The 12,521-nt window shown below is 50.0% G+C and overlaps 4 protein-coding genes across 4 annotated transcripts; 3 read left to right on the plus strand and 1 right to left on the minus strand.

Moving 5' to 3' along the window:
- Positions 1 to 1,709: 1,709 nt before the first annotated feature.
- JCM6883_002682 (uncharacterized protein) lies at positions 1,710 to 3,155 on the plus strand (the record flags this gene model as incomplete). The annotated part of the gene is made up of 2 exons (XM_076631454.1): positions 1,710 to 2,086; positions 2,162 to 3,155. The coding sequence occupies 2 exons, from the start codon at positions 1,710 to 1,712 to the stop codon at positions 3,153 to 3,155; spliced, it is 1,371 nt and encodes a 456-aa protein (XP_076488515.1).
- Positions 3,156 to 4,044: 889 nt separating this feature from the next.
- On the minus strand, positions 4,045 to 7,425 carry JCM6883_002683 (uncharacterized protein; the record flags this gene model as incomplete). Its single annotated transcript, XM_076631455.1, has 15 exons — positions 4,045 to 4,159; positions 4,224 to 4,331; positions 4,400 to 4,566; positions 4,631 to 4,876; positions 4,948 to 5,187; positions 5,258 to 5,472; positions 5,539 to 5,656; positions 5,718 to 5,750; positions 5,819 to 5,983; positions 6,051 to 6,200; positions 6,267 to 6,356; positions 6,431 to 6,635; positions 6,700 to 7,127; positions 7,197 to 7,342; positions 7,416 to 7,425. 15 exons carry the CDS (start codon positions 7,423 to 7,425, stop codon positions 4,045 to 4,047), a joined length of 2,436 nt encoding a protein of 811 aa, XP_076488516.1.
- A 319-nt stretch (positions 7,426 to 7,744) lies between these two features.
- Positions 7,745 to 10,541, plus strand: JCM6883_002684 (uncharacterized protein; the record flags this gene model as incomplete). The annotated part of the gene is made up of 10 exons (XM_076631456.1): positions 7,745 to 7,874; positions 7,973 to 8,235; positions 8,306 to 8,675; positions 9,522 to 9,557; positions 9,621 to 9,692; positions 9,749 to 10,017; positions 10,085 to 10,165; positions 10,237 to 10,340; positions 10,403 to 10,454; positions 10,524 to 10,541. 10 exons carry the CDS (start codon positions 7,745 to 7,747, stop codon positions 10,539 to 10,541), a joined length of 1,395 nt encoding a protein of 464 aa, XP_076488517.1.
- Positions 10,542 to 11,450: 909 nt separating this feature from the next.
- On the plus strand, positions 11,451 to 12,437 carry JCM6883_002685 (uncharacterized protein; the record flags this gene model as incomplete). Its single annotated transcript, XM_076631457.1, has 1 exon — positions 11,451 to 12,437. The coding sequence occupies one exon, from the start codon at positions 11,451 to 11,453 to the stop codon at positions 12,435 to 12,437; it is 987 nt and encodes a 328-aa protein (XP_076488518.1).
- Positions 12,438 to 12,521: the final 84 nt, after the last annotated feature.

A 12,521-nucleotide genomic window follows, 5' to 3' on the forward strand; every position in this document is an offset into this window, starting at 1 on the left:
AATCGCTCCTTGCTCCAACTCGTCCCTCCTTCCCGTCCGAATCTCGACGTACTAGCACAGCATCGACTGGATCAATACGCTCTAGCGCGTTCCTCCGACCGCACGCGTCACCTCCGCAAGCTTCTTCTCTCCTGACGAATCCCTCTCAAGTTGACGCCCTCCAGCTCGTCTCTTCTGGTCGTATGCCGCTCAACGCCTTCTTCGAGTCGCTCTCAGGACACAACCTCAGACACTATGGTCGATACGCGCCCCTCTCACGAAGTCGCCCTCGGATCTACTCTCGGAGTCAAATCTCTCCTCCTGTCGAAACCTGTAGAGTCGAACAGTTTCGTAAGTCGGTAATCGCTTCTCCTGCCCAGTTGAGAGATTTGTTGACGCTGTCGCCCCCGAACTTACCTTTACATGCAGATCTATGCTACTCGTAAATTTGAGAGTTGATCGTTTTCGGCTTTCAGTCCAGAAAGCAGCGAAACGTGAATCGAGAATTGGGGCCGTCGCCACGTCGATCCTGCCTGGCTCGCCTTGCTTCGCACTACCACAGTATGCAAGGTCCCTGCCCACATCGTTTCAGGTGTGTCAACATTCTTTCCTTTTCACCCTTTCGCCTCAGGAAACGTCTCGAAACTCCGAGAAACGTGGAACAGAAAGGATCTTAGCCTCGGTAAGAATCGATACTGATACGTAGGAGCGTGTTGATCAGACGAGCTCAAGAATTGACGACCCTGCTCTCGATTTCGCTTCTTTCGGAGTGAGTAATCCAATTTGACAATTTCGTTTCGACGTCGGCTGAAAACTCTTCTCTTCGACAGACAACCCTGAACGAGAGCCAAGCCGAGACGCCTGTGCCGTACAGCTTCTCGAAGAGCAACCTTGAAGACTATTTCGCGATGGGACAAATCGACAATCTTGCGTCAAACGTGCCGCATGAGTACGGAAGCCCTCCTCGACAAAGCAATGGGCGAGGCTCTAGATGTTTCGACTCTCCGACTTTTGCGAAACTAGCAGCTTTCTCGCGCAACACTGGTGAGTCGGGTCTCCTCGTGTTCTTTTTTGCGTCTGCTTGCTGCTCGCACGAAGCTGACTATTTCGTTCAAAGGCTAGCTTACTCCGAATACGTCAAGTACATCGTCTGTCCTGAGCGTCTCGCTAGGTTGCAAGACTCAGCTCGATAGTTTTCAATGTCAGTCTCGCAGACGTTTCGGTCGTTTCAGTCAGTTCTCGTTTCCTTCATGTGCTTTCTCGACGTATTCTACAGCATCACTGATTCTATCGAAGCTCTTCTGGCTGTCCAGTAGTGTCTCGAAGCAGCTAGGAATCTCGCTCGAGTTGTAGGAGGTCGAGTAGATTCATGTGTCCTTCTGTTACAACACTCCTTTGACTTATGACGAACTTGATATCATCTCCTCAGGACTGTTGTGCTGCTAATATCATTCGCTGACCTTGATGTTCGCCTTGAAACTGATGGAAGTTTGAATGCGGCAGTCGGCGAGTGAGAGACAAGCAAATTTGCTATTTCTTCCCTCGTACGGAGGTCCTATTTCTTCTGGATCTCCAATCAAGCTCTTGTGTTTGGTCGCCCAGGGTAAACCGCAGGGCAAAGAGACCGATCGAGTTGTAGATTTCCGGAATTCGAACCTTTTTTTTCCTCGCGGCGTCAGTTCTCTCTCTCTCTCTTTCCACTTCCTCACAACACACAACTTTGTCGAATCATGGCAACGACAAGCAAAGAAGTATTCATCAGTTTATTCAAGGCGCTCTCGGATCGCGTCTCAAGTCTGCCCGGTCCTCCTCTCGCTCCCACTTCTTCCTCCTCTTCTTCCACCTCTGCAACCACCGAGTTCACCGTTCTGGTCGATCTACTATGCGACGAAGCGGTCTCCACCGAAGCTCTCCTCTCAAAACTCGTCGAAACCCAGCCAGACTCACCCCTCGGTGCTACGCTTAATCTCGCAACCCTACATCGACTTCAAGCTATCATCGTACGATTCTCAGCGGGTAAAGGAGATGATGGGGATTGGGGTACTTTAATCAAGCTCATTCAAAGGGTACTGGGAGAATTGGATGCTAAGGAACAGTTTGATCGAACGTGAGTTTTGCAAATCCTCTCGTCTTACACCTCTCTCGCGACTGACTTCCTTTTTGCACCCATATCCGGGAACAGTCAAGGGTCAACGGCTGCTACTCCGAACGAAACCTCCTCACGACGAAACCCTGCTTCTTTCCCTTCTCTTCCGACTGCTGGAGCATCGTCATCCGCGCCTGGCATCTCTTCTTCCTCGAACACGAATAGGTTGTCGACGTCTTATTCCTCTCAAGCTCCAGAACAAGAAGGAGGAGGTGGATCGAGCTCCGTCAGGTGGAAAGGGAAAGGAAAGGAGATCGAAAGTTCAACGAAAGCGAATGAGAATCAGCGACGAGATGGCCAAGAAGAAGATGTACAAATGGAGGAGCCGGCTGGAGGAGATATGGAAGTGGGAAACGACGCCGAGAAGATGGAACTGGACGAAGCGATTCACGGGAGCAATTCAACGGAACCACCGCTCAACCTCGAAAGCGCTGAAGAAAGTGATGATCGTCCTCTTATCGGCTTACCCAAAGTCCCGACACTAGTCAGATCGACCACGAACGTTAAATATGGTCCCGGATTGAAAGAGAGGGCGAAGAGAGGAGAAGGAAAGGGAAAAAAGGGAAAGGGAAAAGGAAAAGCGAAGGTCAAGTCAGACTCTGATGACGCGATGGATGGTTCCAGCACTTCGTCCGGACCAGAAGATCAAGGATCAAGTTCCGTCGGACGTAAGAACATTCAACCGTCGGCCAAGCAGAAGAAAGCGTCCGCCACTCCTCGAAAATTTTCCACCACCAAACCTGTCTCCTTCGAGCAATCGTCCTCCCCTTACTCCTCGTCGTCTTCTTCCCCGTCTTCATCCCCCAAAGCAGCTTCAACTTCTCCTGCTACCTCTACCGCGAAATTGTCGAAACAGAGAACGGTCGTCAAAAAGAAATCAGTGCAAAATGCCGGCAAAAGGAAAGTTGGTGAGGTCGATGTGATCGAAATCAGTTCGTCTGAGGAGGAGGAGCAGATCGGGACGATGAAAGGGAAAGAGCCGAGGAGAAGCGGAGGTACGAAAGGATTGAGTAAATCTTCCAAACTCTGAGCGGTTGCAGTGAGGTGTTTGAACTTCCAGCTGTAGTGTCTAGAGTCGCCGGTTTTGTAACGAGTGGAGTCACAACAGTGTTCATAGATTCATATTGAGAGCTGAACCGTTTCCTTCCTGGAGTCATTTCTTTCTCCAAATGGTCTTCCGGAATTTGTCGTCGACTCCTCTGTAGACGGGTATCTCTCCAGGGGAGAGAGTACACCATCTACCTTCGCACCAATAATGGGTCTATGAGAGGTTGGTGTCGATAACTTATTCGCGCCTCGACCGAAGATCTCGCTTTTGCAACTCCTCAAAGGAGGCGCTTTCTCTTCCACTCTCAGACTCACGCGGTCGGTGCCGAGCGCCCCAAACTGTCTACTATTACGTCTTCTCGCCTGGTAGAGCATCAAGGTCGACTTCCGCCCGAGGTAAGTCCCGAGCAGGTCTCGCGCTAGAAGCACCGCGAAGAGGTCGGCGACGCAAAAGCTCACACAGAGTCAGGAAGTGGTGACGATGAAGAAGTCGAGGCGAACAGCGCCACGCAAGGAACATCGAGAAGAAGAGGGAGAAGTTCAGAGTTCGTCAAAGCTCAACTTCGAGAATTCGCTTCGCCGGAATTTTGTCGGCTCCTATATCTTGTAATGAGGGATGCGTGAGACGAGGGCGAGAACGGGAGTCTCAACATAGAAATGCGAGAGCGTGGAAAGTTGGTCTTAGCAAGGGGATCGATGAAAGCGCACCGAATCTCTTCTTTTGACGACGACGGCGGGAGACAGAGACGAAAGACAACGAAAACGGAGAACCGATTCATTATACCACTCTTCGCGACTAGTATTGAACTTGTGCCAAATTTTCTACTCAACAGTACTTTCGATTTTCAAACCCATTCAAAGGATTTCTCCGACTAGCAAGGCGCTCCGATGACACCGAAGACCTTACCGCGAGAGGCCTTACAAGTTCCATAGCCGATTCCGCAAAGACGAAGAAGAGCGACGGCGACACCAGGCGAATACGTTCTCCTGCGGAAGAGACAATGAAAGGATGAGCTTAGGCTCAGATGTTCGTCGAGCAGGAAAGACTCACGAATGAATACACGACAAACAGTCGAAGTATGAAGCTCGGTCGAAGTTGTCCCCGAGGGGAATCGGGTTACGACGTCTGATGACGAACCAAGAGGCGTATTTTTCCCAACTGTTCCGAAAGAACAGGAAAATTTGGTCAGTCAATGATTGAAGTCGAAGAAGTTTCGCAGAGCTTACTCTTCGTCTTCTCCCGTCTTACGTTGTCCCAATTCAAACTCGACCTTCTTGCCGCAAACCGCTTTCATCATACATTCGTAGTTCGTGGCTTCGAGGAGCCTAGTCGCCCACATAGGATCTCCGAGAGCCGTCCTGTCTTTCCACGACGAAGTCTTGTGTGAGATTCCCTAAATTCGCGCGTACGAATCAGTTCGGTTCTGCTCCAATGCTGAAGCGATCGCGCAAACTCACTTTGGTAGTGTAGACTTCAATGATGATTATCGCTCCTTTCAAATCCATCATGATAGCATCAATAACCGAACGTTGAGAAGCGCTTAACGAGAAGCGAGCGAGGAGAGAGCGAGCAGAGTTTTCGGAAACGAGATCGGCGAAACCAGCGGTCTTCATTCTAAACGCGAGAACGAGTCCATTGACGAAAATTTCGGTAATCGGTAAGAGGGCATCTCCGAGTAGGTCGCGGTGTTTCCAGATACGACCCTAGCGGTCGGTTCGATCCGAATTAGTTCGAGCGTTCAAAAAAGAGTCGCAAAAGAGGAATTGTGACTAACCTCGCCTCGAGTAACATGTCCGATCGCCTCAGAGAGAGAAAGGTTCTTTCCTTTGGGGATGGACTTGAGCTCTTCGAGGGCAGCGAGTAGCACTTGAGTTCCGTGAGGATCTGAGACGATTTCTTCGATTTCTTTCTCGACGGCCGAAAGAGTTCGAGAAAGCGCTCCCTTGATGTCATCGGTCGGAACGAAAGTAGGTTGGTTGGGGTTGGCGCGGCGTTCGGCTTGTTTCCTCTCAAACTGAACCAGTAGAAACCGAGATACGAATTCTCAGTTTGATTTCGAAGAGCGGGGGAGGGTAAGAGCTCACCTCGGCAATACTTCTGTCGAGGGCAGCTAAACTAGCTCCAGTACCCGATACCAGATCTCCCGCATACAATTTGAAGCCTTTGAGTATAGCGAGATACTTTCTTCCTCCGTCGAACTCGGATTTGACGTCTTCTTTTTCTTCTTCTTCTTCTTCTTCTTCTTCTTCTTCTTCTTCGAGTGTAGTCGACGACATAGAGAATGAAGGAGTATTGCCCTCTATGAAACGAAAGATGTCAGCCCTGGAAGTTAGAGAACGCCGGCGATTGAACTGAAATTACGTACCGAGGAACAATTTCGCTCGCCTGAAGCCCTTGAGAGCTTGAATCGACGAACGGCCGCGACTATCAGTGAGTCTAGCGAGAGAGAACGAGAGATGTGCGGTAATCGTTTCGGCAAAGGACTAGTGAAGTACGATAGCTTTCAGCGAATTTGAGCGCGTCGCGAGAGGAACACCAGCGTACATTGAGTTCCTCTGTAGCGCGAGTGAGCGGGACCTGTAGGACGTTCAGCTCTGTGTCAGCTGGAGCTCGAAGTGGGTCTTTGATTGGCAAGTGAGACTCACGTGAGCATTTTCCGTGATCGAAGAAGCACTTGCCAAAAGCTCGGTGTTGTACTCGTACTCTAAGCCGGCGAGACGAGCGATATTCCTTTCAAACATAATAACTTGTACGAAATCGGCGTTTTCTTCTGAACGATCGAAATTTCGATGAGTCGATTTCAAGACGAACTGCGAGATGGAGGAACAATCAGTTTTTGGTAGTAGGTAGGAGAGATACGAGGCTCGCTGCACTCACAACAGAGGCTTCAGGAGTCAAACGTCCAGCGAAAGCAAACGGTCGAAGAGTTTGAGATTTGATCAAGTCGGTCACAGCTCGCATAAAACTCCGACCTTGCGGATCCCTCGAATCGGGAGCATTGAGTTGATGCAATGTGGTAGGGGCGGACTATGCATCGAGGAGTGTCAGGTTTTCGGGATCCGAGGAAGTTATTCGAAGAAACGCTCTAATCACCTTGTCGGCAAACCCTAAGATACCTTCTCGAACGTCTTCGAGGTCTGACGCGATTTGGTCACAGTTATCGTGATCAACTGTGACGACGAGCTGCAGCAGACGATTGAGTCCCAGGTAAGTCTGGTTCTAGACTCTCATCGAGTAGAGAGCTAAACAAAACTCACCTGGTCCGCGTTGACGACAAAACTGAACCAAGGAGCAATTCGGCGAGTCCATGCTTCGAGAACCGGTTTGAGAGTCGGTTCAGAGAGAATGACATCCATATTGTGTTCGATCCTTCTGAAGCCGAGTCCTGGAATCGAATAACCGTCCTTCGAGAATTGAGCGAAAATCGAAGCTTGAACGGCGGTCCTCGAACACATCTCGGTTCTGCGGGCGAATGTCTTCTATTAGTGCTCGATGTCGAGGAAGAAGAAGAAGAAGAGAAACTCACAACCAATCGTGTTCTGGAACAAAATCTCCAGACTTATCTCCAGCTCGACAGGCGACAACCCACTCAGCGAACGCTTTACTATCCTTCTGCTTAGCCCTCCTGAGTTTCGCCTGGTAATCAGTCAACAACTTCGCTCCCTTCCCAGCTAATTCCGGACAACCTCGTAAAACCTCGTTCAATCGGTTGCTGTCCCAATACAGACCGTTTCCCTCGCGATTTGCACCCTCTGCGTACCAATCCCCGCTGTCCGAACCGTAACGGAGAGTCGGACCAAGGACAGCGACGAGAAGCGATTTCCTCACTTGTCGATCCATCTCCACTCCTTCTGGATCGTCTCGGTAGTTGGAAGCAGTGCACGGGTCCTCCTTCCCGCCGGTGTCCTCGAAAATGTCCTTCAACAAGGCTTGTAGTTCGGGAGACGATGCGAGCTGTAAGCTCGAAGGAGATCGGATTAGCTTGCGAGAGAAAAACGAAGACAAGGAGGAAAAGAAACTCACTTGGTTTCGGATGTCATGAGTGATTTTATCGAGGTAGGAATCAGGTGCAGGTACAAGGTTTCTCAAAATCGATTCCGAGGTGATTGGTGCAGCGGTAGTCGAAGATGAAGTAGAGGGAATCGGATTCGAATGATCTTTCGATGAGCCTGTTTGAACAAGTTCAAGGAGTAGAGAGGGACTCAGCTCTGAACCAGGACAGGTCTCCAAGGAGTTGCTAACCTTGCTGCATGGTGAATCCGATGTGAGAGCGATAGGGGAAAGAGGGAAGAAACGCGAGAGAGCGCGATTCGGAGAGAGACGACTTCGAACTCCCGACTTCGAACTTCTCCCTCCTTCTCGACTCTCGAATCTCGATCTTTCTCAACTCAACTTCGCTCGAGTAAGTAACCAATGCCTCCCATTTCACTCTTCTACTGGGTTAGAATCGCTCAACCATAACGGAGAAGGCGGTGTACATCCGGGTTTTCGAAGTGGGGATTTTGGGCGGTTTCTGATTGGTAGAGGCTGAGAACTAGACTGACTGTTGATTCTGCATCTAGGTATAGAACATGCCCAAGGTTAAATCTGTCAAGAAGGACAAAGAGATCGAGAAGAAAGAACCGAAGAAATCGAAAGTTGAAGTAGTTGAAGACGGAGAGAAGAAGAAGAGTAAGACTAACCAGATCGCTCCCAGGACTAGTGAGTTCCCTTTCCGCGGTACAGGTCGAATAAGCGCGGAAGCGAGAACTGACGATTCCGTCATTAATCCATTCCCCTTTTCCTCACTCTCCTGCTAGAATCCGTCAAAAAAGAACACAACAAGCAACTAGATCTCCTCGCGGAAAAACGCTTCGACGAGTACGTTGCTGCAGGCCGTGTAGACGGGAAGGGAGCTCCAAAGAGGATCAGTGCAAAGGTCCTTCCGGGTCCAGAGAGGGATCTCTTCCTCAGGTGGGTAGCTCCGAACAAGGATGGGTACGACAAGGGCAACGATATCGGATCGGAGTTGAAAGCAACTTTCGATGAGCTCCTCAAGGGCATGAAGTATTCTACTCTCCGCGTAAGTTTCGAGCTCTCTTCGTTTCTTCTCGCGAAAGCTGACCCCTTCTGATATATTCTTCGCTTCATAGGAACAATGGACTGCTGCTCAAGAACGTGTGGAAAAACGTCGTACCGCGGAAAGTCTCGAAATTACTCAAGAATTCATCGATTCGATCCAAATTAGACAATCTTACCCGAAGTCGGAGGCGGAGGTCGTCTTCGAGAAATTGGCCGCTTTGGAAGCTGCCTATCCAACTTTATCCACTTCGAAGAAACTCGCTTCGAAAACGGGAGAATCTACCGTCGAACAACTTCCCAAAATACCCACTTTCTTCGGCTCCGACGACTCTGCGAAACTTACTTTCAAACTCACGCAAAGTAAAGCTGTCAAAATCTATTCGGACGAAAATCCTACTCCTTCGACGAAGAAAGACAAGAAGAAAGGTGGAACTGGAAAACGTTGATCTCGTCGCTTCTCTTTTCGGTTTTGTACGATAACGGTGGACTGGTGTGTTTCAAGCTTTCTCTGTTGTCTGTTGATGCTACGAACGCAATACCTGTTAGTACTTCCATGTCAGAAAGCTAACGAAGAGAGAGGGAAGGCTTCGAGAAAGAGAGAACCCAGATGAAAATCAAGTTCTCGCGAAAAAGAGGACTCGGGAGGTATCTGAAGTACTCGAATTTGTTAAGCACCAGTAGTCTCTCTTGGTGCTTGGCTCGCTTTTGACTTCAAAAAGCAAGAGAGGTTGAGATCGAAAAGTCGAGAGAGCGAAAGAGAAAATCGCGAGTGGGAAATTCCGCCAAGTTGCGAGCTTCCCTCCACATCTCTCGGCCAGCACTCTTTCAAACCTATATCACGCAAAAGGACTCCAATAGGCCATCCGTCCGCCCCTCAATGCTGTGCGAACTCGCGCAAGTCAGCAACACCGATCGGTTCATTCGAGATCCCGATTCTCTCGCTGTTCACGAACACAAACACAAATGTATCAGAGGTAGAAGCCATCGGAACCTTGTCACAATGCTTAGAGCCTCCTCCAGCAGCTTGGAAGATAAGAACGCATCGGAAAGATGTAGATTTCTTGAAGCCTGATTACGAGGTGAGTTCTCTTCTCGATAGCTTGGCAAGGACCTGGAATAAGATTCAAAGTGCTGTTTCACGGCGTGGCTACAAGGAGAGGTGGAACCTGCATGACCGAAGGAAGGGAAGCACTCTCTCATGAACTCGCTAACCCAATTCTCTGACTCTATGCACAGGTCGTCGGCGATTAGCTCAGCTCAGCTCAGCTCAGCTATGAAGAAACAAAGATCTCCTACCTGACGACCTCATTTTCACCGTCGATTGTGAGTTTACCTTCAAATTTTTGTAAGATCACTTGATTCGGAGCTGAGTTTCGCCTACTACAGACTCGGGTGCTCCGCAGGAATCCTACGCTCTCACCTGTTGCAAGTCGGATGTACAGGTCGTCGCTCGAGAGTGTGAGATACCACTTTTGGATTTTGAAAAACGCTCGATTTGACGTTTCCACTCGCAGATCAGCTCCTCCGCCTTGGCAAAAACGGCTACCGCGCGATCATGGAGAACCTCACGAACACCGCTGCATGGCTCGCAGAGGAGATCCCGAAGATTGGCGATGGAGAATTGTTCGAAATCATCAGTTCGAAACCGAAGGAAGGACTCCCTCTCGTCGCTTGGAAGATCAAGAAGAAGGATATTGGGTACGACGAGTACGCGATCGCCTCTCACATGCGTCAGAGGAATTGGATCCTTCCGGCTTACTCCCTTCCTCCGAAAGTCCACGACGTGAGTCACCTTTTCCTCACTTTTGCGTAAACTTGTGCGATCGGCTAATGAGTTCCGAATCGTACAGCTCAAGGTCTTACGAGCTGTTATTCGTGAAGATTTCAGCAAATCTCGTGCGGAAATCTTCCTCCGCGACTTGCGAGAAGCCGTGCGTTTCGCTTTCTCGCCACCTCTTCCCGCCATCGACGTAAATTGAAACTGACTCTCGCTCAAACATAGGTTCACTTCTTTGAGAACGCACCTCGTGAAGTTCAAGCTCACATGAGTAAGAATCAAGGAAAAGAGGAGAAGAACCCTCATCACCCTGCGCAACGCTCGAAGAAGTAAGTCGATTCTCTCCCTGTTTTTGATTCTATGTGTGTAGTGCTGACACGTATCGTTGTAGGCAACGTCCTCACGGAAACGATAACCATTCTCTTCGCGCCTCGCACGGAAAGGTACGCAACTCTCTGTCTCTCTTCCGCTCTTTTGTTGACTCAGTCATTGACCGCCTGACCTTTCAATAGACTCACGCTGTCTGCTAAGCGTCAAACGACTCGAACATTGCGTATCAAGAGACTTGTCTCTTTCCCTCGCCTCGACTTCTCTCTTACCTTATCCCATTTATCGCGGCTGTATCAATCACATTCTTAGCGCAGTGCTCCATCCCTCTTCAAATGCATCTCAATCCGTATGTCTTATTCTCGAGGTCGTTGCTCTCTGCCTTTGCGAAAGGGAGAAAATAAAACTGTCGTTCAAAGCGCAAACTCCTCTTCGATCACTTTCACTCAACTTGTCAATCCGAGCTACAGAATGCTCCCAAGCCTCTGATTGAATCAACAGCGGGGTCAAAGAGGAAAATTTCAATCCTGTTCGACGAAAGTTGGAGCAAGAAGAACGAGAAGAAAACTCTACGACTTGGGAAAACATCGAAGAAAGATCGTTCTTTCGCCTCGTTTCGCTTACGAACGTAACAGGTGTCGGTGTTGTACAGTAGAACATCGAAATAGGAAAGGAAGCTTACGGAACTTGTACAATGAAAAAACTGGAGAGACGGTCGGCGAGAAGGTTGATGAGAGAATTCGAAGTGCGGAAGGGTAGGTGCGCAACTAAATCCCTCAGCCAATTCGCGCAAAGGTCCTCTGTCAACTCAATCGAAGAGGACATTGCACTGCCTGCACGAATACCGTCGGCTGAGAGAGGCAGTGAGGGAAGACAAGAGAAACGAATCACCAAAGTTAGAAAGAAAAAGAGAACTAACGAATTTGTCAATCGGAGAAGCAGCTCAGCAGTTTGAGCAGGTTGAAGCTGCGCGGGAAAAAAGAAGAGAGAGAGAGAGAGAGAGAGAGAAGCAGTCGATTTCAAAAAACAAGACATTCCCTTCTCACCAACTCTCTCGACCACCCAAAAAAACGAACCCCAAGCCCCTGTACAGAGACAGAGAGAAAGGTCGTATGGCGACGACTCCTCGTAGTTCAATCTCGCCGCCACGGACAACTACAACTCCTCCTCCTCCTCCTTCGAATGCTGTTGCCTCGGCGGGCGGCCAAGATCCCGAAGACCCATTCCTCGCACAAACGGCCGCGATCCCTTTAACAGAACGAGATAGACAGGAAGGTTACGATGTTGAATTATTGAACGCGAGACCGAGGGGAGGAGCGGGAACTCTGAGTGATGCGGCAGGAGGAGATGGAGATTCGTTACTCGCAACACGGGAAAAGTACTCGAGTGCAGGGTTAGCAGCACCGGTAGGAGCAGCAGCAGGAGTCGGATTACCATTAGGCGCGACAACTGGAGCGAGTTACGGGGGAGGATTACCGGGTAGTGGAGGGAAGGAGTTTGATCTTTCAGGTGGAGGAGGAGGAGGAGGTTCGTCCGGTACGACCGCCAAGACTGGGAGACGGAGACCCTGGTTCTTGAGACCGTTACCATTGGGGATCCTCGCGGCGTTCATCGTCGCCGTCGCGCTCGCGATTGGATTAGGAGTTGGATTATCAGAACGAAGTCGACACGCCGCGAACGCCGCCGCTTCGAGGGCGAGTTCATCTAGAATGGTATCGGGAGGATCAAGATCACGTACCGGGAGTCGAACGAGAACTGGGAGTGCGACAACGGGGACCGTGGTTCCTTCTTCCCTTTATTCTTCCTACACTTCTGAACACCCTCAATCCGACGAATCTTCCTCCTCCTCCTCCGACTCCGAAACCGCAACCGATTCCGAATCATCGACAGCGACAGACTCGCTCACGACGATCCCTTCCCCGGCGAGTGGAACGACTCTCGCTTCGACCGGGAATTTACCAATTCCAGCTGGAAGTGCGACGACCATCAGTGGAAGTATCACGGTATCGAGGTTGAGTCCTTCAGAAGCGACAGAAGCGGCAGGATCAACCATCACGGCTCGAGCGAAACTTCGAAGACAAAAGAGGTGGAACGCCTAAACTCTCCCTCTCTCGCTCTCGACTCTCTCGCCTCCTCGCAATAACACTCGATTATACCCCACATCTCTCTCTCGACTCGACTCG

Source organism: Sporobolomyces salmoneus, assembly GCF_050403485.1.
Source record: "Sporobolomyces salmoneus JCM6883 DNA, S_salmoneus_JCM6883_v1_ctg17, whole genome shotgun sequence".
NCBI classification, from domain to species: Eukaryota; Fungi; Basidiomycota; class Microbotryomycetes; order Sporidiobolales; family Sporidiobolaceae; genus Sporobolomyces; species Sporobolomyces salmoneus.